This window comes from Canis aureus, chromosome 29 (assembly GCF_053574225.1).
Source record: "Canis aureus isolate CA01 chromosome 29, VMU_Caureus_v.1.0, whole genome shotgun sequence".
Taxonomy (NCBI): Eukaryota; Metazoa; Chordata; class Mammalia; order Carnivora; family Canidae; genus Canis; species Canis aureus.
In genome coordinates this window covers 6,386,876-6,410,714 of record NC_135639.1, presented here as the reverse complement: position 1 = coordinate 6,410,714, position 23,839 = coordinate 6,386,876, and the positions used below count along the sequence as shown (strand labels likewise).

The window sequence follows — 23,839 nt, the reverse complement described above, 5'->3', positions numbered from 1 at the left end:
CCTAGAGCCTCCAGAAAGGAATGCAGCCCTGCCCACACCTGGATTTCTGTCCACTGAGACCCATTTTGACCTCCAAAACTGTAATAAATGTGGGTTGTTTTAAACAACAACAACAAAAAAATCCATCTGTTGACCCTCTTCCTTTAAGCTAGCCTCCCATCTCCTCCCTCGGTCCATCTCCTTTGGTCCTCCTCCTGAGCTGAAACCCAGCACCTAGCTCTCTGCTAGAGGTTTCCACTACCTTGCAGGCACCTAGAAGGGTCCCTCACTGCCTCCACTGTCATTACCTCTTCCCTGACCCAATGCCTCTGCTGTTTCCGTGCACGATCCACTCTATATAAACAGGGGCAAGCAAGGCATCTTCATGTCCCAACCATACGGTAGGAACACAGACCTCATTCCATCTGCTGAATAAACCCATAATCCCTCACCATTACCCTACTCTTAATTTTACCTATCATTAGGCTTTCAGTAAGTAAATAAGCAAAACCAAAATAACTGCTTATATCCATAAGTAATCAAAATGTATTTAGTGCTTCAGCAAATAGTTTCTTTTTCTAATTTTCCTTTAATTAGCAGGGAAAGAATTAAAATCAATTTCTCATCCAGCAGATAAAAAATTAGACTCAGCTTCTGCCCTTACACAAATCCAAATTTTAATGTACACAAGAAACACAAATTCATAATTGTTCTTTAATATCGTACGTTTCCAATATTAAACACATTTCTATGACATTTATCTTATCTCCCTTATCACAGCTTAATAAAATTATAATTATGACCTTTCAAAGTATTATTGCCTGATCCACACTTAATCGGCGTTCTTAGCTTGAAACCTTGAGTCTTGCAAGGGGGCTGCCGCAATTTGTAGACTGATGGAGTCTAGACCCCATGCCCTTTGCAGGAGGGTGAGTCTGTTGCTCATCCTCACTCCCCGGGGCTCAAAGCAGGGGCTGGAGAAGCAGTGGTTGCTTGAGGAGTAAACACGAGGTGTTGGGCGGGCCTTACGTGTATTCACACTGGAGCACGTGGGAATGTGGCTACTTGAGGCCCAAAAGGAAGGGGGCAATTGTGGGAAGGATTGGGGACAGGGGTGGGGACAGGGCTGTATTAGGAATGAGCTAGGAATCAGCCCAGCTTGAGTTGGCAAACATCTGCTTTAATCAGAATTGTCCTGATCGGCTGAAGACACCCAGCTCTTCAGTGACTATGCACGTGCGGAGCCAAATCCTCCCTCTTAAAGATGCCGGATGTGACCCATGTCAGGCATTGGTTTCGTTAGGCCTTGGTACCTGTCCGTTCTTGGAGGAACAATCTGATTTCTCCCGTGGGATGATGTTGACACCTGCCCATCGTCTCCTGGGCCTGCGGTGGTGTTGGTAGGAGGAGGATGGCACCCACTGCTCGCCGCTGATGAGAGCCATGGAAGCTTCGACCAAGATCACAAACAGCAGGAGATTATTTAAGACAGTTTCAACGTCGGGACACCTGGCTGGCTCAGCGGTTGAGCATCTGCCTTCCGCTCAGGGCGTGATCCCAGGGCCCTGGGATCGAGGCCCACATTGGGCTCCCCATGGGGAGCCTGCTTCTCCCTCTGCCTGTGTCTCTGCCTCCCTCTGTGTGTCTCTCATTAATAAATAAATAAAATCTTTATTTAAAAAAAGACAGTTTTAATGTTTCTCCTGCAGGTGTAAGGAACAGCAAGCAGTGTGTTCTTGGGCAGGGACAGCCAGATGCTACTATGGTCGCTTATAATCCTGCGAACACCGACACGACCCTGGGTGACGATTGCACTTGTTCTGCTGGCAACTGGTGGTGGCCGCTACCAACGACGCGGCCAGACCAGCGCCCTGGTGGAGCCGAAGTACTGACCTTCTGATGCGGGCTCCCATCTGGGCAGGGGGAGAGGAGGGAAAGATGGGGAGAAAATGTGATGTGTGCTCTCGTGCCCGTATTGCCCAGTTTGGAAACTTGCAGATCCTGTTTGATTTCGGTCGGGAGAGAGAATACAGCATTTGAAGTTATTTTGGTTATTCTGTGCAGAAATCACACGCTACACCTAACAAATTCAACAATTTCATAGAGCCGTAGTCAAGCGTGTGAGTTACAATTTTATTCATTCCATTTATTCAGTGAGTCAGGCTCTGACAGGGGGTTGATTTGTTGTTTAATATTTGGGGGGATTATTTTGGTATATTCGTAACGTGTTTACTTAAATACTGCGTGTTAAATGAGATGTTTTCACTTGTTTTGATAGGTACTTATAAAGGCAACGTACAGCATTTCACACTTCCACAGCGCTTTCTGAGTCCTCAACGCAGCACCAGGACTCCAGAGTGACTACCCTGCGTGTTCGGGAAGTGCCAGCCTCACTTCACGCAGAGCAAAGCAGGGCTTGAGCAGTGCTGCCGGGCCCCCAAACCCAGAGCCCAGCTGAAGGGGCTCTTTCCCAATCTCGGGCTCCCGCTATCACGTAGGACCAAAGATTGTGGGCAGCAGCAAAGAGCCCAGAGGAGGAAATTGATTCTTCTTGCTTGTTTTATGGTTCTTAGGGTGTTACCATAACAGCATGGATTCTTCCCTGAACTCAGCGGAACATATGGGAAACCTATACTTAGCTTGTCATTTCAAGCCCTTCCTCCCCCACACACAACTCTCCACCCCCCCCCCCCAGGAGTCCTCAATATGGTACCAATTCTGTAGGTTAAAAAAAAATGTTCAGTTGGGTGAAGTGTCTTTTCATCTTGACCCATGGGACAAAAGCGATGTGACCTGAACGTTGATTGGAGTTGCAGTTGACCATTAAGGTGCCAAGCCGACACAGTCCCTGGGATGGCTACCCTATCAGCTCCTATCAGGGCAGGAGCAGTACAGCCACCACATCTGAATCCAATGCACAGCCACCAGAGCGGAGATGGCTTTGGCCAAAGACAGCTACCAAATGTGCAAAACAAAGGGACGGCACAAGGCAATCTTTAAAAATAGTCATAAATGTCAAAACAGACCAAATGAGAATGTGCTCCTCTGCCTAAAAATAGGCCGTGTTTCAGAGTTGGCTTCATATAGGAAATCATCACTCTGCTCTTTTAACGCTCGTATTTAAGGGTCTTAGATCTGATTTTTATAAATGAGAAACCCAATAGTTACGCACATGCTTACAACATGCACAGGAGGTAACTGAAGCTCCCTGGTAAAGTTCTAGAAGGGATACGAGGCAGCATCTCTCCGAAAGAGTATTCCTAAGCCATCAGCTGTTCTTTTGGTGTCTAAGTCATTTCGAGGATGGCACAAGTCCAAGTCTCATTCATTAAAACAGAAGAAATCTATAAACACCTGCATGTAATTGATTAGTAAGTTGGGGTTTCTTTAACTGGATGTTTATTCCTCTGTTCAAAACAACACACTAAAACAAAGAATGAACAATGGCAAGTCATTGACATTGTGCCAAGTTATTAGAGACTTTTATTTTTGTAAAGTGGGTTATTGTATTTGGAGAGTCAACCTAAGTCCCTGAGGGCTCCCCTTCCATTCAAGGGCCATAGTTCTTTTGTTCTTGGTTCACTGGATTGAGAACAAATGGTGAGGTGTGAGGTCGTTGGACATTGGTGTTTACTTTTTATGTAGGAAACAATTAGAGAGAGAGGACTGGGTTTAAGGGCAAGCTATCTAATTTGTGTTTTTGTCCATGGTAAACATACCTCCCCACTCTTTAATCCCAAAGAGCAGAGGCTGATCGTCCCCCATCCCCTCATCCCTCCTTCACATAATTGCAGATTTAGTTCTGCATACCTTTTTGGTAATTTTGTGAATCTCATCCCTATTTTGAATTTGGGGTCACTCCTGTTGGAGATTGTTGGTGTTTGGGCAGAGATAGGTGAAGCGAGGCAGAGGTGAGGACAAGTGAGGGGTTGTGGGGGACACTGGGAGAGGACAAGGAAATGGGAGGGAATATACCAGGGACACCCACATCCCTGTAAGTCAGGGAGTCAGAGACTGCTTTGCAAAGAGTCACATAACCCTGTGTGTGGGGGTGGAGACCTGAGGGTCATGCCCATGGCGATCCCCAAAAGATTTCCAAGCAGTTGAGTACTTTGAATGTCTTCTAGATGAGGCAGGGGAGACGAGAGAGGCCAGAGTGGACACCAGAAGTAGCTCAGATGTCATCAAATCTGTTATAAGACATACTATTAAAACAAACCACAACCAAAACAAAGCACCTCTTCGAAACTGGGGACAGGAAGGAGCATTCACACAGCATCCCTCAAAAAGGAAAGATAAATAGAAATCTCCCCGAGGACTGATTTAATCTGTACAAATGTCACTGGATAGTCTTTCCATTTTAGTGTGTCACTTAAAAAAATTAATGTTAGTGCAAATAAAAACAATTTGTAAAGGCTGTGATAGGGATTGACATGACTCCATTGTCTCATTGCAACTTTTCTCCTAAGATCTGAGGTCCTCGGCAGCTAATTCTACCTGAGGTGGGGCTGAGGATGAACCCAGTCCCCCGAGATGGGAAGTAATGAGTCCAACCTCAAAACCGACACAGAAGGTTGGGAATATTTGGTTGGCCACACATTGTGTGCTCTTCAGAGTGAGAAATTGCTATTCACGTGACTGCCCAGATGTGAAATCTATTTTTTTATCTATGTCATAGAATAAAAGCCTACATTTAAAGTTTTAAAAATTACTCCTCACAGGGCACCTGGGTGGCTCAGTCAGTTGGGCATCTGCCTTCAGCTCAGGTCATGATCTCAGGGTCCTGGGATTGAGCCTTGTGTGGGGCTCTCTGCACGAGGAGTCTGCTTCTTCCTCTCCCTCTGCTCTTCCTCCCCTGCTGTGCTCTCTTTCTCTCTCAAATAAAATCATTAAAAATAAAAAAAAATCATTAAAAATAAATATACACAAATAAAAATTATTCCTTGCAAATTACAGTCAACACACACTGAGTCTCCCTTCTACATGTATCATCTTTGTGCACAAGACATACATGCCTTGAAATGTAAGTGAGAGCAGGGAAGCACAAGATAAGGAGGGACATGACTGGAAAGTGCAGAGACCTAATGTCTCAGGGTAGGAAGTAAATTTGAGGACATTCATGCCCTACCTTTAGTCCATATTTCCTGAAGTATGGAAGACACTTTTAAGTGGCTGAAAGATGCAGCATTAAATAATATTGGCTTACACATTAAGAAAGTTGTTTCTTTTTCCATTCTATTTTAATCCTTCTGTTTAGGATGAGGAGAAAGCCTTGGGTTTGGTGACATGTCTAATGGCTCTGAGGGCAGACCTCAGACACAAAGTCTTGATGAAGCAATGGTGTTCGGCTGGAATTTAATCACATAGGACTGGGGTTGGTTTTTTTTTTCCCCCTCTAAAGTGATTACCTTTAGATTACTTTGTATTTATGACAAAGGATCTCAATTTTCTAAAAGATGGGAAACAAGATCAAAGTGTGCACATCAGGGCTGAATATGTGGTAACCAGTCCAAGGAAACAGTGGGTTTGGAAAGAGGTGGGGACCCCTGGACGCTTGATGGGGTTCTTTATAGAGATTCTCTGCCCGAGTTGGTCGCATCATATTTTCTGTGCCAGGCAGTGAACTGGATCTGTGCCTGTGCCAAGGCAAGAGGATGGGGAGCAGTTACTTGGGCCAGAGATCAGGGCGGTGCCCCAGGAAGACACAATAGACAAACTGGGAAACCTCCTCCAGGAGCAGAGTTGGTGCCACATCCCGGGTGGTGCATCGGGCAGAGGACATACACACTCCTCATGGATAAACTAACAAGGATCCTCCCAACATGAACATAAAACCAAAAATCACCAAATGTTTGCACCATGCTAGAAAGGCAAACACATAGAGCAATGCCCAAGAAACAGAATGAACAGACAAAAATCACAAGATATTGGAGTAAGTAAAATTATTATTGGACAGAATTAAACATTCCATTCACAAATAAGGCCCGAATAGAGACTCTAAGAGTTAAAATGTTGCTAAATGACAGGAAAACCTCATTAGCTTGGCTAGATAACAGACTGGACCATTGAAAAGTCAACTAGCAAACTGGAAGGTGAGATGTAGGGATTCTCCCAGAAACTGGTACAAATAGACAAGCAGTCAGGAAATATAATACTTCAGAGTTGAGAAAAACAGGTCGAGATATTTCCATAACCATCTAAGAAGTATTTTAGAAGAAAAGGAGAAAATGGAGTAGAGAAAATAATCAAAGAAATAATTGAAGAAAATTTTATATCACTTTTTTAAAAAGTAAAGATAAAAAATAAAAAAACAAAGCTTCTAAAAGTTAAATAGCCCATCCATTTCTCAAGTGTACACATCGTGTAAAACCTAGACTTCCTTAGTCAGTTAACAAGCTAGATATAATCTATTTTTATTTTGTACCTAGCAAAAAAGGATACACACGTAGAAATACACACGCATACAAGCACATATGCAAGTACTTGTAAACCTGGTGAAATCCGCATAAAATCTCTGAATTGAAAAAAAAATCTATGAATTGTACTAATATCAGTTTCCTGCTTGTGCTATTTATGTGGGCAGAACTCCAGGATGACACCCCTGACCCTCACTCGTTTGTAACTCCCTGCCCTTCAGTGTGAGTAGAACCTGTGAACGTGATTCAATATCACTCCCATAATTGTGCTATATTATCTGGAAATAGGAACTTGTCCAGATGTAATTAAGGACTCAAATCAATTGACCCTAAGATATGGAGATTGTGGGGCATCTGGGTGGCTCAGTGGTTGAGCGTCTGCCTTTGGCTCAGGGTGTGACCCTCGGGTCCTGGGATCAAGTCATGCACCAGGCTCCCTACAGGGAGCCTGTTTCTCCCTCTGCCTGTGTCTCTGCCTCTCTCATGATGAAATAAATAAAATCTTTATAAAAATTTAAAAATGCATATTCTTTCCTGCTTTGTCAAAGGTTAACTGACCATATAGTTGTGGGTTCATCTCTGGGTTTTCGATTCTGTTCCAGTGATCTACGTGTCTGCAAGGCAAACTAAGAAACAGACTCTTAACAACTATAGAGAACATATTGATGGTTACCAGGGGGAGGCTGATGGGGTGGGGGGGACAGGAGAAACAGGTGATGAGGATAAAGGAGGGCACTTGTGATGAACACTGGGTGTTGTTTGGAAGTGTTAAATAGCTATATTGTACACCTGAAACTAATATTACACTACATGTGAACTAACTGGAATTTAAATAAAAACTTTAAGATAAGAAAAAAAAAGGTAAAACAATAATAAAAATAAAATGAACACTATGTAGAGGAGCATGATGTATCTACAAAATGACATTTGAAAGAAACAGCCTTACCTACATTTACAAGAAAACAAGAAAGGCTGCAAATAATTGAGTTATGCTTTCACCTTGAGAAGCCATAAAGAAATAAATAAGCCCAAGAACAGAATACATAAACATGAAAGCCTAAATTAGTGAGATCAAAAGCAAACACCAGCAACAAAAATGTAGATTTGGTAAATAAAGCAAAGACATGTGAACAACATTTAACAAGTCAAAGGACAGGACATAATTTTGAAGCATTAAAGAGAATAGCTATATTAAATATCCCAAATTCAAAAACCCATATGAAACAGATGATTTCCTCTAAAAATAGTAGTGATCAAAGTTAGATGGGACACCTGGCTGGCTCAATCGGAGGAGTGTGCAACTCTTGATCTCGGGGTTGTGAGTTTGAGTCTCATGGTGGGTGTAGAGATTACTAAAAAGAAACAAGTAAATGAACCCCAAAAGAGTGACTCAAATTAGAGAAAAAGAAAAAAATAGAAGATACAGATGAATCTCTATAAAATACATTGAAAAGGTGTTCCAAGATCTGTACCTGAAAACTGCACCAGGTCCAAGAGATTTCATGGCAAATTCTATAGATATTTGTAATTTATACATGCAGTGTCAGGGCATAGTAAAAACATATTTTAGAGGAGGGCTTTAGAGGTGGCTCAGTGGATCAAGCATCAGACTCTTGGTTTGGTTCAGATCATGGTCCTCCCCTCCACCCGTTGTGAAAGTAGTGCCTCCCCTCCCCGCCCCTGCAGTTCTGGGGGTCTGCATTCAGTGCAAAGTCTGCTTGTCCCTCTCCCTCCCCTCTACCCCTTCCCCTGCTCCCTGCTCACTGTCTCTCTCAAATAAGTAAATGAATAAAATCTTTTAAAAACTAGATTTTGGGCAGCCCAGGTGGCTCAGCGGTTTAGTGCTGCCTTCAGCCCAGGGTGTGATCCTGGAGTCCCGGGATCGAGTCCCACATCGGGCTCCCTGCATGGAGTCTGCTTCTCCCTCTGCTTGTGTCTGTGCCTCTCTCTCTGTGTGTCTCTCCTGAGTAAATGAATAACATCTTTAAAAATAAAAAAATAAAAAATAAATAAATAAAAACTAGATTTTATGGTCTCCTGGGTGGTGCAATTGGTTAAGCGTCAGACTCTTGGTTTTGGCTCAGGTCATAAAATCAAGCCTCATGTCTGGCTCTATACTCAGTATGGAGTCTGCTTAAGACTCATTCTCTCTCTCTCTCCCTCTGCTCCTTCCCCTGTGCTCTCTCTCTCTCTCTCTAAAATAAATAAATGAATCTTTTTAAAAAAATAGACTTTAAAATACTTTAAAAATTTGTGTATCAAATGCCCAATTTATCAAAATAATAATATAGCTTATTATAAACAACTAAAGTTTGTCCCTAAAAATGCTAGGATGGTTCAACATTAGAAAATCTACTGATATACTTTACTACGTTTACAGATTAATATGGAAAATTTATATGATCATCTCAATAAGTGCCAAAACATCATGTGCTAAAATGTCACCCCATACACTACCAAGAACTACAACAAACTTAGAATTATTTCATAATCTCAAACAAAGGAGATCCTAAGCAAGGCATGAATTTCAGAAGCCATTAAATAGGAGATTCATACATTTTACTACATGAAAATACATGCAGAACTAAAAACATGGCTTGTACCACACCTGTGCAAGATGTTAATAATAAGGGAAGTGGGTATATGGAAACTGGGTACTTCCCATTTGGTTTTCCTGTAAACCTAAAACTTCTCTAAGAAACAAGTTCTATTTGTTAAAAATACATATATGGTAACAAAAAGGGAATAACCAACATTTGATATAAAACCCTCAATATCTTAATATATCAGGAAATCATACAAATAATTGAAGAATAAGACAAAGAATAAGACAAATGGAAGAATTAGTGAAAGATACATACAGATAAACAGTTCACAGCAAAAAAAACGCAAATAGCTTTTCAATAGCAACACACACAATGAAAGACATTAAAATTGAAATATGATACCATTTTTTAGCTAACAAATTGGTAAATATCAAAAAGTTTGATAATGCACAAGTGAGAGGAAATAGAAGCACTCATATCTCACATCTTCTTGGTGAAGTTGTAAGCTGGAGCACAGCCTTTTTTAGAAAATTTGATCTTAAAATTTTAAGAATTTAATATAAACTAAAATTTAAAATCCACATACTCTTTGGTTGGACTAGTTTATTCTATAAGTTTTACCATACAGAAAAGTCCATAGATGGATACAAATATTTATCTATAAAGACATTTATAGGAGGAAAAGACAGAAACTTGCATAAATGGCCATCAGAAGATTCCAGGACCATGCTGCACCCATATAATGAAATACCAGGCAACTATGTTTTCAAAAAAAGTAGATTTATAAGTACTTGTAAGGAATGACTTCAAAACTTCAAAGATACATTCATAAGTGTAGTTGGTTGTGGAGCAGTAGAAAGCAATAGTGGAATGGCATCTACCATTGGTGTTTGTTAAAGATGTGTGTGTGTGCATGTATGTGTGTGTGCGTGTGTGTGTGTGTGTGTGTGTGTGAGAGAGAGAGAGAGAGAGAGAGAGAGAGAATAACTCTATACAGACTACCTGAAAAAAGATGCATGTAAAAAAACTGTCCATCAGTAGGGCTGGTACTGGGAGAAAAAAATGGGAACTGAAGTCAGGGATTCAGAGAAACTATTTTTCACTGTTTAATTTTATTTTCTTTTTCCCCATGTGCATATGTTACATGGACTTTACAAAATAGCTTAAGGAGGAGAAACAAAGAATAAGAGATTATCGTTAACCGGATAAAGATTACCTATCTAAAACCTAGAGCAATAGTCAGACTTCAGAGCAACAGAGTAGAAGCAGCTCCATAACATTCAGAAATAAAATAATATTCTATACTAATATTCAAATTGTACCTGATGCCATAAAATGAGGGTGATGTATAAATGTTAAAAATGATATAAATTATCATTTTCACAAGTGATATAATCGCCTGAATAGAAAATCCAAGAACATCAACTGAAAATTTATTAGAACTTTATTTTTTTGGAATATTTATTATTACAAGTTTAGATAGGTGTCAAATACTAGATTCACATAGAAAAACCAATAGGTTTTTTTTACACATCAGTCAAAATCAACCTAAAACTGTAACTTAAAAAAAATTCAAAATAGCCACAAAAGTTCAAAATATGCAGGAATATACATAGAAAATAAACACATCAGAACTATGTGAAGAAAACTATAAAACTTTACTGAAGAACCTAAGAGAAGATTTGGATAAATGGTGAAATTCAGGGTGGCTTAAGGATATCAATTCTCCTATAAATTATTTTCTAAATTTGGGGAAATTTGTATCAAATTACCAATGGATTTACTTGACAAGCTTATTCTAAAATTCATCTTTAGGAAAAGTATCCAAATATAAACAAGACAGTGTTAGCATTGAGAGCTGGTGACACTGCTAAGTTTATAGGAGGGGAACACAAAGGACCATTTAGTGGGAAAAGATGCTCAACTTCGCCAATAATCAGAGAAATCAAAATAAGAAAAGTGACTTTTTTTCTTACACATCCTTAAATATCTAAAAGATAATTTGAGAGGCATCTGATTGGTTCAGTTGGTTAAGCATTTGACTCTTTATTTCTCTCAGGGTTGTGAGATCTAGCCCTGTGCCCTGCTCCACACTGGGCATGCTTGATTCTCTCTCTACTTCTCCCTCTGCCCCTCCCCACCCTCTCTCTCTCTCTCTCTCACTCTCCTTCCTTTCTAAAAATTAAAAAATGAAAATAAATTTAACAATAAAAGATCATTTGAGGGGGCAGAAACCTAAAAGCACAGCTATGGTTGGTAGGAGTTTAATGTGTCCAGTCTCTAAGGTAATTTGAGAGTATTTTTTAAAACCTCAATTGTGCATCCCATTCAGTCTAGCACTAACAGGGTCACTTATCAGATTTTACTCCAGAGGTGCATATAAACAAGCACCCAAAGAGGTTGACCAAAATGTTCATGTAGTACCAGGTCTGACAGCAAAAAAAGTAGAAGAAATTCAAATGCTCATTAATAACATAATTTTCAGGGGACATCTGGGTGGCTCAGTGGTTGAGCGTCTGCCTTTGACTCGGGGCGTGATTCCAGGGTCCTGGGATCGAGTCCCACATCGGGTGCCCTGAAGGAAAACTGCTCCCCCCTCTGCCTGTGTCTCTCTATCTCTCTCTCTGTGTGTCTCTCATGAACAAATAAATAAAATCTTTTAAAAAATAATTTTCAAAAACTTGGTGCATCCGTATTAAGGAACACAGTGCAGCAGTTTAAAAAGCCAACCAGTCTCTTCATACTGACATAGTAAGATACATTGTTAGATACTTCAAAAGAAAGTTATAGAGTGTTATATGCTGTATAACAGTTTATGTTCAAAATTTATGAGTCCTACATATGTATATGATTATAAATGCACAGAATAAAAACAAATGGTTAATTACTTCTAGGAACAGGACAAGGATTGGAGATGTGATGAAATCGAGGGGAACTGCTACCTCTGTACGGTTTGAACTTTCGAACTGAAAATGTAATTATATATTAATTACATAATTTTTAAAACTCCCCCCAAAGTGAATGTGGCAATTTTAAAGTTCATTTAAAAACCGTTTCGTTTAAAAAAAAAAGTTTCGTTTAAAAGACTTTCATTTAAAATGTGTATATCTTCACATATCTTTATTTTAGAAGGACTTGAATATTTTTCAACCTTATTTAAAAACAAAAATATTTTAAAGGCAGGGAGTGGTAACATAATCTGTAGCTTTTCTAGTTTTTCAATATAAGGACTTGAATCTTTGTGTTATCACTGCAAGAATACTTCACCTCAGCATTAAGGCATGTACAATCTCTAATCTCTAATTTAAACAAATCCTATGTCAACTAGGAGAACACTGACCATTTTGAATGTTCAGGGCAGTACCAATATTACAAGACTCATCAATAACCTTCTGGAAGGACTAGGGCTCCAGTGAAGAACCAACTTTTTTGTCAATAGCAAACCTTACTTTTGGTTTCTTTTTCAAAAATTCTGTGTAGCTTCTCTGAGGAATAAATTTAAAAGAGTTCCATTTCTCATTATAACGTCTTGGGAAGCGTCTAAAAATTGGGACCACCACAACTTCTTGATAGACATATGATATTTGGTTATTTGAAAAACCATCAAGACAAGATGGAACATAGTCACCTGCCCAGAGATTGAAATTTCTTGAAACATGTTGCCTTTTCTCTGGGGAGATCTTCCTACGTCCCAGGCCCTGGGGAAGAATTATAAGAAGTTTAGGAGAAAAATATTCATGGTCACAGAGTTCTGAAGTCTTTAGTAAAACCAGCTACATAGCATCCTATGTCTTAATGCACAATATGGCAACCACTACAAGAGGTATCCTCTACCGACCTGCTAAAGGTTATACATCAACACTCAAAGCATGCAGGTGGTTTTTTGTTATTATTCTTGCAGTCTTCCAATTCCACCAAGGGAATTGGTCTTTTAGAGACACAGAGGTCAGAACCAGAGAGACAGCTGGAAACAGCCTACTAGCCAGCCTGGACTCCCAGGCACCCTGGACAGGATCTGTGCACCCAGGTGGCTCCTCAGTGAATCCACCCCTGGCTGCATTCCAGCATTCAATGGAATAAACGGTTCTCCCTCCAAGAAGTCCACAGAGGCTGGAATCTTTCCTGTGAAAGAAGCAACACCTTTGGGACTCTGCCCACAGGCTTCCTCATTAACTCTCAAGACCTCATACACGAAGCCCAGAACTACTATGAATTCAGAATTGTACTTTCAATCTGATCATAATTAAGAGAAAACACTATGCTTAGACAAAAGAGAGGAAAGAGACATTTGATTACACAGACTTTACATTAGAGATCATCCTGGACTCACCATGGAGCAACATATGATAAACCCATGGTAAGCTGGAAAAAATCGCAAATCAAGGACTGTCCGTAGCAAAATGAGTTTGCCTTTTCATAAGAACCAATATCATTCACAATAGCAGCAGGTGGCACATTCAAATTAGAGTAATTTGAAGAGAGTTTAGTGAACAGACTATTCATGGGGAAACCCATGGGAACAGTGCAAGGGCTCCAGATCCAAGGGGAGGAATGTAGTCCCCACAGATTGGCCCCTGGGCAGAGAGAAAGGAGATGACTGGCTCTAGAGGCACAAAGGGAAAAGTAACCAATGTTGTTAGCAAAAAGAAAGTAATAGTGGCAAAGCTAATATTGCAATCTAGAATGCATGGCTAAAAACACTAAGGTATGTAAAGAGAGATACTTCATTTTGATAAATAATCAAAGCCACAAAGAAAATAAAATACTTGTGAAGTTTTATGCAGAAAGATATGACATTACACTATATTAGACAAAAAGAATTTAGAAACTCAAGAATAATCTTACAAGGAAAAATTGACAGTCAAGACAAAAATTAAGAAAAGGATATGAAGAATCTGAGTAACATCATTAATAGTCTTTAATTAATAAAATAAAGAATTTTGTAATCAACAGATGGGGGATATATATTCTTTTTAAACACTCATGAAGCACTTGTTAAAATTAATCATGTATAAGATAATGAAGGAAATCTTTATAATTCAAAATCCATATTCTATAAAACATATAATCCATAGAACTAGACATCAGCAGTGAAAGATGATCTCAAAAAATTCTAACCATGTAGAAAATTCAAAACATTCCTCTAAATTACTTTTAGAATTAAAAATTAAATCATAGACTATTCAAAAGCAATAACAATGAAACTTTAGTTAGAAAAACTGTTGGAGGGGATCCCTGGGTGGCACAGCGGTTTGGCGCCTGCCTTTGGCCCAGGGCGCGATCCTGGAGACCCGGGATCGAGTCCCACGTCGGGCTCCCGGTGCATGGAGCCTGCTTCTCCCTCTGCCTGTGTCTCTGCCTCTGCCTCTGCCTCTCTCTCTCTCTCTTTCTCTCTGTGACTATCATAAATAAATAAAAATTTAAAAAAATTAAAAAAAAAAGAAAAACTGTTGGAATATAGCCAAAGCAATAATGTGAGGAATATTCATAGTTTTAATAAGTGTATTAACAAAAACAGCTACAAGTATATGAATGAAATATGCAACCAAAAAACATTTAAAAAAACAGCAAAATAAGAGTATTTCAGGAGTTGTTAAACCAATAAATGTTTAAAGAAATAGATAAATTTTAGGTAAACACGTATCAGCAAATCAGCAATAAGTACACAAGAAGTCAATTGAATAGATTAGTAACCAATGAAGACATTGAAAGGGCAAACGGTAAAAACAAAAACAAAAAACAAAACTTACTCTAAAAAATGTTATCAAATCTAAATAATTCTTTGGGCAAATTCTATGTAAACGTCATTAAACTGAAAGTCCACACCTTATGGAAACTATTCCCAAAGGTAGAGAAAGTTGGAAAGCTTCCAGTATTTTCTATGAGACTAACATAGCTCTGAAAAATACATGTGGTACAACCCTCTTTATTATATCAAGATACACACTTATATGTGCACGTTTGCATGTAAATTGCAAAAAATTCTCCAATTTTACCCACCAAAAAACCAATACCAAACCAAAAACCCACCTTGTGAGCCATCAAGGTGACCTTGTCAGGAGGGAAAGAAAGAGTGCAAATTTTTTTTAACTTTTATTTAATTCTGTATAATTTGAAAGCTGTGAAGCATATATGCTACTTTGATAATTTAGAAAACCATTTTAAGCATTTCATTTAGAAAGGCAGGCAGAGTGAATATTCTGGATCTGTATTCAACACTCAGCCAGGGGCAAACCAGAACTTCAAAGTTAAACCACTTCCATTTAGCTTAGATATGGTAGCCTAGAGGAAAGAATAACTTTGGGCAAGTTGTTTAGCTTCCCTGTTATTAGGTTCCCCATCCTTAAATTAGAGATAATAAGAATATTAGCCAGAAGTGTTGGCATGAGAATTAAATGAGATAGTATGAGATGCTAGCATATGGCAAATGCTTAATAAATGATGGGAATTATGTACATCATCATCACCACCACCATTGGCATTCACATTTGGTAAGGATTCCCAGAGATCACCTGATCCAACCCTCCATCTGAGATAATATTAACCCTGCCCTGTCCCGTTTGATAACCCCTGGCTACCTGTGCACTTCAAATGTGGGTCTTCCAAATGGAGAGGTGCCAATCTGGATTTTAAAGGCTCAGTTTAGGGAATGTAAAATCTCTCATAAAAAAAAATGTTTATATTGGGATCCCTGGGTTTGATGCCTGCCTTTGGCCTGGGGCGTGATCCTAGAGTCCCGGGATCGAGTCCCACATCCGGCTCCCTGCATGGAGCCTGCTTCTCCCTCTGCCTATACCTCTGCTTCTCTCTCTCTCTGTCTTTCATGGATAAATAAATAAAATCTTTTAAAAATGTTTATATTGATTACATGTCAATTTGATAATTTGGGGAGCTATCACTTTACGTAAAATATACTATTAAAATTAATTTTACCCCTTGTTACGTCATGTGGCTACTAGAAAATTTGAAATTATACAGTTCACTATGTTTTCATGTCAGAATGCTGTGATAACCACCACTAACAAGTGCTATCAGACTTTATTTTCTCCACTAAGGACAACTCACCACCTCTAGGGAAAGACAACTCTATAGTCATTGAGAAGTCCTCTGTATTATGTAAGTTCTCCTCCCTCTGACCTCTCCTTATGGGGCTGCATTCTGTCCACCAGAGACACACAGGCAACCCCTCCTTCCCATTATAGATCTTCACAAGAAAGCTCATGAATGAGACAGTTTACCAGAAGACACTTTGAGAAGCATGAAGTGCACACAAACGTAGGCAGAAGGCCGGTGTAGAAAGTTGCATGGAACTTTGAGAGCTTCATGCATTTTTTTAAAAACTGCTACGAGGCATGAGTTCTGATCTTGTTCCAATTTTGAGGAAAGTCCTCTATCTTCAGGTGCCTCCCAGTGGCGCTCCCAGTCTTACTAGGAATTTGGAGAGGAATACTCACAGAGTCAAGGTAGCATCCAGAACTCTGAAAGCTGTGCCGATTGTCGTGTACAGAGAAGGGGAAGTTGTTATTGACCGCTTGCTGGAAAAGAGTGAAGGAAGAGATTAAAAGACACACATCAGAACCCCAACGTGCTTTCAGAACCGACATACAGTAGCATGAAAGGAAGACGGAGGAAGCAGAGTGACCCCTGAGTAAGAATTAAGGCCATCACCGGAGAGGAGCAACCGGCACCGGGCAGCGAGGTCATTGGTGTGCACATCAACTTAAGGTTTTTTTAAAACTCAGCCTTACTGGTGACCTTGCAGAAAATCATAAAAATTCTCTTTCAAAACACCTTCTTTGAAGACGAGGAAGGAAAAGTATATAGGATCATGGAATTGAAAGCTGGTAAGGACTTTTGAGGCCATCAAGACCAGACTTCTTCATCTGACCAACAAGGATCCTGGCAGCCCAGAGCCCGAGGCCTCAACAGGCAGCAAGAGTTAGCTAAGGGTGACGGCCATGCCTGCTGCTCCTTCTGGCCACGTCATGCCCTTGAAGTTGTTCATGAAGTGGCCAGGGAGGCAGAATGTGCATGCTAATGATCTGCGAGCTGTAACCAAAGGCGGTGTGTCTTGTCCACAGAGGAGCCTAATTTGATTGTCTGCACCAGGAGATAGCTCCTTCTAGAGAGTATTTGGGGTGTCACAGTGACCAGGTTATGAGGTGAGATGCTACCAGCATTTAGGGAGCAGGGGATGACAAAAGAGCAGGTCCTTCCAAAGAAGAACTGACTGCCTGGAAATGCCAGGGGGACTGCCCCCTTGGAGAGCCACAGGGACGTGCGGCCCTGGCCAGCACCCTGGACTCACCTTCTCCCGAACTTTGTAGATGGGTGGCAGCCTCTCCTCTACTTGCCGAGACAAATGCGGACGGTGGGGTTCTTTTAACACTGCACTTGTGCTGGATTCTGGTGTCTTTTGTGTTAGTCCGATCTGAGGGAACTGGAAAACCAGCACACGCTGTGATTAAAACCAGACACATCTGTGTCTCAAAGCCAAGTATCGGGGCTTCCTCCGTAACGTGATTAAAATGCCATTTGGGTGCTTCTGGTGTGTGATGGAAATGGCATAATTTTTGTAATTTTCAAGTATTCTTTCCAAGACAAAAAAAAAAATATATTGTAATGGCCCCAGGCCATCACGCCAGCTGTTTCAAGTTACCAGGGCCACCCCTGCTGCACTGGAGCCTGGAAACGCTTCCGCTGCCTGGTGAGGGGGTGTGACCCAGGGGGCAGGAGCCATGTGCTCAGAGAAGATAGAACTGGGCTGAAACTCCCCTCCTGTCAGGGCGCTCCCCATACGGGGATCCAGTCTATGTTCACAGGGGTGAACCAACCTCCCGCAGGTTGGAGCTGGATTCTAAAACACAGTTGAGTCTCTGCTGGGAGAGGGTGGGAAGAGTCCACAAGGATAAAAATAGGGCATAGGATACAAAGCATAATAATAAAGACTATTTGGGGAGACTGCCCATATCTCCCCGTGAATGGCAGGAGTTGGGGGTTAGGAAGCAGGACTGAGCAGAGGGAGGAGGTCCCAAGAAAGCCTTGGGTCTCTCTTTCTCTCTCTCTCTCTCTCTCTCTCTTTATCTCTCTCTCTCTCTCTCTCTGCATGGGATGGTCTCTCAGAACTGTCCTGAGCCAGGACAAGGGGACTGGGCCCTTGTGCTCCCTCATCAATCAGTCGTCAGGTGTGAGTTGTTCTAGGAAGAGGGGGTGACCTCAAGGAGGCAGCGGCCTCCAGCCGAGGCATCCCCAGGGTCAGAGCACTGAGGGCTTCCAACAAGGGAGGAACCGTAATTTGGTGGTCGGGTCACAGGCTGTAGACTCAAAGGTCCTGAGTCCAATCCCAGCTCTCTCTCCTATGAGGTGAGCCTGATGCAAGAGATTGAAATTTCCAAATCCCAGTCTCTTTATTTGTGAAATGGGAATCATAAGACTTATTTGACTGGGTAGATGTGATTAAAAGGGAAAATACCTGCACCACAGAGTGCCCGGTACCTGCTAGCAGGTTCTAGTTGTGCTCATAGCTGTCACCTCCCCGATCCCCAAACCACTGCCACACCTCAGGCCCCTGCTGCTTCCTTTCTGCTGGATTATAAGGAATTTGGCCAATGCTGCTAGTCTCCCTCATTCCTTCTCGCGTCACAGCGTAACTGTATGTTCAGGTGGCTTCTGTTTGCGGCCTGCACAGTGGGTTCAGCATGTTACCGTTTATGTAAAAAGGAGGGGAGGTCATATTGTACACGTTGTACACTTGGTGGGGTGTTCTCGGCAGCAATGAGAAGCAATGGGCAAGGTGACACACAGCCACTCAGCCATCTTTTAAACACATGCTGAGTGGAAAAAGGAAAACCAGAATGGGATCTATAACCCAGCCTCACTCACATAAATAAAGAATCCGTGCACACAAAATGACAATACCTAATTTACAGAACACATCCGAATGAAAGAACTTTCAGTAAACACTCCTGAATAGTCATTCAGGGTGCACACAGGGTGAGGAGAGCAGGAATAGGGGTCTGGGCAGTGAAACAACCACACACCAGTGCCCCAACCAGTGCCCAGCCAGCCAAGAGCCAGCGCCCCAGCCAAAACCCCAACCAGCACCCCAACCAGTACCCAGCCAGCGCCCAGCCAGCCAGGAGCCAGCACCCCAACCAGCACCCAACCAGTGCCCCAGCCGGCACCCCAACCAGCGCCCCAACCAGTACCCAGCCAGAGCCCAGATAGCCAGGAGCCAGTGCCCCAGCCAGAACCCCAACCAGCAAACCAACCAGCGCCCCAGCCAGCACTCCAACCAGCGCCCCAACCAGCACCCCAACCAGCACCTAGCCAGCACCCAGCCAGCCAGGAAGCAGCGTCCCAGCCAACACCCCAACCAGTACCCAGCCAGCACCCCAATCAGCACCCAGCCAGTGCCCAGATAGCCAGGAGCCAGTGCCCCAGCCAGAACCCAACCAGCACCCCAGCCAGCACCCAGCCAGCACCCTAACCAGTGCCCCAAACAGTACCCAGCCAGCACCCCAACCAGCACCTAGCCAGCACCCAGCCAGCCAGGACCCAGTGCCCCAACCAGAGCCCCAACCAGCGTCCCAGCCAACACCCCAACTAGTACCCAGCCAGCATCCCAACCAGCACCTAGCCAGCACCCAGCCAGCGCCCCAGCCAGAACCCCAACCAGCACCCCAACCAGCACCCAGCCAGCACCCCAACCAGCACCCAGCCAGCCTGGAGCCAGCGCCCCAGCCAGCGGCCCAACCAGCACAAGCCAGTGTCCCAACCAGTGCCCAACCAGCCAGGAGTCAGTGCCCAGGCTCTCTGAGGGACCTGAAGGAGGAGGGAGGGAGCAGGGAACCAGGAAGGAGGAAGACTTTCTTTTTACCATCATGTTCCACTGTACAGATGTTTCTTAACTAAGTGCATCCATTGCATTCTCTTTTTTTTTTCACAACAAAAATATTTGTTTCTTTTTAAAAACCTTTTTTTAAAAGATTTTATTTATTCATGAGACACAGAGAGAGAGAGAGAGAGAGAGGCAGAGACATGGGCAGAGGGAGAAGCAGGCTCCATGCAGGAGCCCGACGTGGGACTCCATCCCCGGGCCGCAGGATCATGACCTGAGCTGAAGGCAGACGCTCAACTGCTGAGCCCCCCAGGCGTCCCTAATATTTGTTTCTGCTTGCAGTTGTAATACATACTCATGGTTTAAAAAAATTCAAACATGAAAATATAGGGCAGTCAAATTCCCATGAACTCATTGGTGACCATCTTCTCCATACATCCGTGTGTGTGTATAAGTAATACCTAGGATCATATCATCCATGTGGTTTCTAAAAGTCATGCACGCCTATTTATTTAAGAATAACTTTGACTACTTTCCCCTTCCCCTTTTTGTCACCCCAGAAGACGGTATTTGTGGCTGAGTGCTCACGTACACCGACATCTAACCTGCAGAGGGGGCTTCTCTTGCTTTACAAAAATTGGACCCTAGGATGCACATTCCTCTGCTCTTTGCTTCCCCACTTAACAGGGCACCCTAGAAATTTCCCCAAGTCAACCTATATATTCCTAATTCATTCTGTTCTATTTTTTCAGTGTTCTAAAACAATTCTTCTTCCAAAGTAAATATAAATAATAACAAAGGGCCTCCAGACCCAGAACCTTTCCTCGCTCCCTCCCTCCAGTCTGGCTGTGTCAACACTCCTGTCTGGGCAGCTACGGAAAATCGGGGCGGGGGTGGGAGCTTCAGGAATGATCCCTCTTGCCCGTTAAATGACAACTGACTTGAGTTCATTTGTATGCTGGGAGTCTATGGACTAAATCACTGGGAGAAAAAAAAAAAAAAAAAAACGGCTCTAGCATTTTAATTTCACTCTTTTAAAATATATATTTAATGGTGATAACATGATAGCTGTGAAATAAACCCTTCTGTTGGATATTGTAACCATGAAATATAGCTTTTTAACTAGTTGGCGGTGAAATTTTTGCTGCATTCAATCACACAATGACTGCAATATTAAAGAGGAAGGTGAAAGTGTATGGAAAAAGCCTTTCCTCCCCGGCAACAGCCAGATTACAACCAGCAAGGTCAACTGCAAAATGACTGTCACCTCTAATGTGGCAATTACCGTCCTCCCCAATGGGCTGCTGCTGACTCAAAGCCAACGGTTTCTTTAATTTTCCCAACTTGTCTGCAAGTTACTTTGGGAAACTTCATGATCAGCACTATTCTTTTAATGCTCTGAGGTGCTGGCAGCAGAAGGAACCCACACCAAACGTTCGAGTCGGACTTTGGGAGGTAATGTCTTTCCACCTGAGACCGGGCTCTGGGCACAGTCCTGGGGTCATAGTAGGAGATGAAATGTTCTTTCCTGCTTTCTCCCACGAAACAGAACCCTGACTTGGTTTGAGGCGGCAATGTGGCTGCTTGAAAAAAAAAAAAAAAAGCCTCCCCAAACTCCCTTGTGGCCAAATTAGCCAAGGGACCCAATGAGAGAAAAGTAGAAGTCTGCAGGGCGAGGGTCCTGGGATAGCTCTGAGAAAAGGGACAGACTTAGCCAACAGGTGCCTTCAGTCTCGTCCTTTGACAGAGGACATTCCCAGGCTCCACACCAAGATGACACAACAGAGAACTGAAAAGAACCTGATGACCCCTCAGAGCATCTGTCCCCACCTCCTTGTGGATTTATTGTTACTTGAGAAATACAAACCCTTGTTTGGTTAAGAGGCTGCAGTCAGCTTTTTATGATAATCCGGTCAAACCCGATCGTCGCTGATATCATAGGTGATAGGAAGAGGGGAAGCTACTTACTCTGAGAAACTTGTGTGTTTCTCTTCAAGACTGATTAGTGTTATGTAGTTCATCCTATTTGCCATTTTCCTGTGGCTGCCAGGAATCTCAGAGTCAAATCTGATGATACTATATAAATAGCTGTCATGTAGGTCACATGACCGGTATACGTTAACATACCTTCCTAGTCTCAGCCTTTTATTCTAAAATATACTCAAAACGATTCTGAATTCTTAGTGTTTTTATGCTTTCCTACTTTATTGTGACTATTTTCCATACATTACTGTGAATCTTTGAGGAATGAAGCAGGATATATAGGGAAGAACAAAATGTAGATTATATATATATCATTAATATACATATTTAACACGTATTGAGTGGTTATTCTGTTTGCACGCCTCATACTAAGCACTTGTGAATGGTCTCATTGATCTGTGCAATAGCCCTATAACCTTGGTACACTATGATCCCATTTAACAGACAAAGAGACTGTGATTTAGGACTAAAGCTGCTTAGCCAAGCTCACATCCCGGTGGGTAAAGTTAGGGTTTTTTTAAAAAAGAGTTTATTTATTTATTTATTTTGAGAGAGAGAGAGAGCCCGCAAGCAAAGGGAGGGGCAGAGAGGAGAGAGGGAATCCCAAGCAGACTCTGTGCTGAGCTTGGAGCCTGACGCGGGGCTTAACCTCACCACCCTGAGATCAGGACCTGAGCCAAAATAGTCAGACGCTTAACTGATGGAACCATCCAGGCACCCCATAAAGTTAGTTTTTTAGAGTCTTCAGACTGAAATGTTCCAAGACGTTTTCCATTTTTCCTTTTCTTTGTAAACAAGCAAAAAGTGTTAACTTTTCCATGTATTACTGTTCTGATACAGTAGGTAAATAAGAAGACAATGATTCCAGCCCTCGAGGAGCTCCTATTCGAGGAAGGGAGAGGACAGCACACATGATACCGTAGGTCACTCAGTATGGGCAAGACAGAGGTCATGAAAAGAAAGCACACAGCCACGCCTGCCTCGTGGACACTCACAGGTGTGCTGAGTGCTTTACACACAAGATTTATTTCATTTAATCCTCCAAGGACACTATGAGGGCCCCATTTCACAGGAGAAGGAACTGAGGCTAGGGAAGTGATTCCTCAGAGCGGATGCCACATGAAGTAGCAGCAGCGGGATCTAGACTCACTTCTTTGACCTTGACCACCCCACGTGGTGAGAAAGGCTAGAGGAGCCGCGATCATTCTTACCCATCTTCCGTCCTTGTCTAAAGCTGGGTTGAAGCGTCTTCCTTTGGCCATTTTCAGCAGGAAGCTGGAAGTGGCTGAGGTTGGCTCCTTTGCTTTCCCACTGCTTCGTAAACTCTGCACATCTGGAAAACACTCCTCCTCCTTCTTCCTGGCCTTCAGCCTCTACCGGGGCGGGTTGGGGGAGATCCAGGGGTGTCCACTGTTGCCATAGAATCAGAGCCCCCATCACAATGGGAGAGGACTGCGGGTCTTCTAAGCCTTCTGAGGGTTCCTGCGCTGGGGTCCTTGCAGCTGCTCTTCCTCAAGGTGTGAGGCAGAGAGCCACCGGGTCCCAGCTGAGGGAGCCCCATTAACGGGTCCAACGAGTGGGGATAAGATGGCCTGGAGATGATGGCAAACTTTTGTACCTCTCAGTCCTCGAACTGGTGACATTGAGGTTGATTGTCCCCATGGTAACCATCTGTCCCAATTTCTTAGTTTTCGGAGAAGTGAACTGAATCCAGGCCGGAGATGACCATCTCCTCCTCGGTGGGATTGCTACACCCAGGCCCCAGGCCTCCCTCTGTGTCCCAGCTCAGAGTCTCTGTCCTGAGGGCACCCACTGCTTGCTCACCTTACTGCCCAGCACTGAGGCCACAAGGAAGCAACCACTGTGAGTGATCATGAAATGCCAGGTGCTGTGCTGAGCTGAATACTTTCATGTCTTAATATCTTCCTTATGCTCCATGACAGCCTTTGACATTTACATCACTCAGCCAGTGGAGCCATCGCTGGGTCATGGGATGGCCACAGAGCTCATGAGCCTTCCCGGGGACCAGCGGGCCTCCCTGGGGTGCACCGGCTACTCCTGTTCCCAGCCCAGAC

At 42.7% G+C, this 23,839-nt stretch overlaps 1 protein-coding gene across 4 annotated transcripts; it reads right to left on the bottom strand.

Annotated features, from left to right (window-relative positions):
• Positions 1–1,630: 1,630 nt before the first annotated feature.
• Positions 1,631–23,188, bottom strand: TEX36 (testis expressed 36). 4 transcript variants are annotated; one of them, XM_077877264.1, is made up of 5 exons: positions 22,976–23,188; positions 17,250–17,399; positions 16,396–16,476; positions 12,570–12,639; positions 1,631–1,892 (listed from the first exon to the last, which is right to left on the bottom strand). In XM_077877264.1, exons 1-5 carry the CDS (start codon positions 23,024–23,026, stop codon positions 1,750–1,752), a joined length of 495 nt encoding a protein of 164 aa, XP_077733390.1. In that variant the 5' UTR covers positions 23,027–23,188; the 3' UTR covers positions 1,631–1,749. The 4 variants fall into 4 exon arrangements, with proteins under 4 accessions (XP_077733390.1, XP_077733391.1, XP_077733392.1 ...); XM_077877266.1 differs by lacking the exon at positions 1,631–1,892 and adding an exon at positions 5,318–7,009; XM_077877265.1 differs by lacking the exon at positions 12,570–12,639.
• Between the last annotated feature and the right edge of the window lie 651 nt (positions 23,189–23,839).

Coding starts and splice junctions, on each gene's coding strand:
- TEX36 (XM_077877263.1), bottom strand. CDS start 23,026: ATGGCCAAAGGAAGACGCTTCAACCCAGCTTTAGACAAGGACGGAAGA. Junction 17,382..22,975: donor TAGACAAGGACGGAAGATGG/GTAAGAATGATC, acceptor CTGGTTTTCCAG/TTCCCTCAGATCGGACTAAC. Junction 12,640..16,395: donor CTGGATGCTACCTTGACTCT/GTGAGTATTCCT, acceptor ATTCTTCCCCAG/GGCCTGGGACGTAGGAAGAT.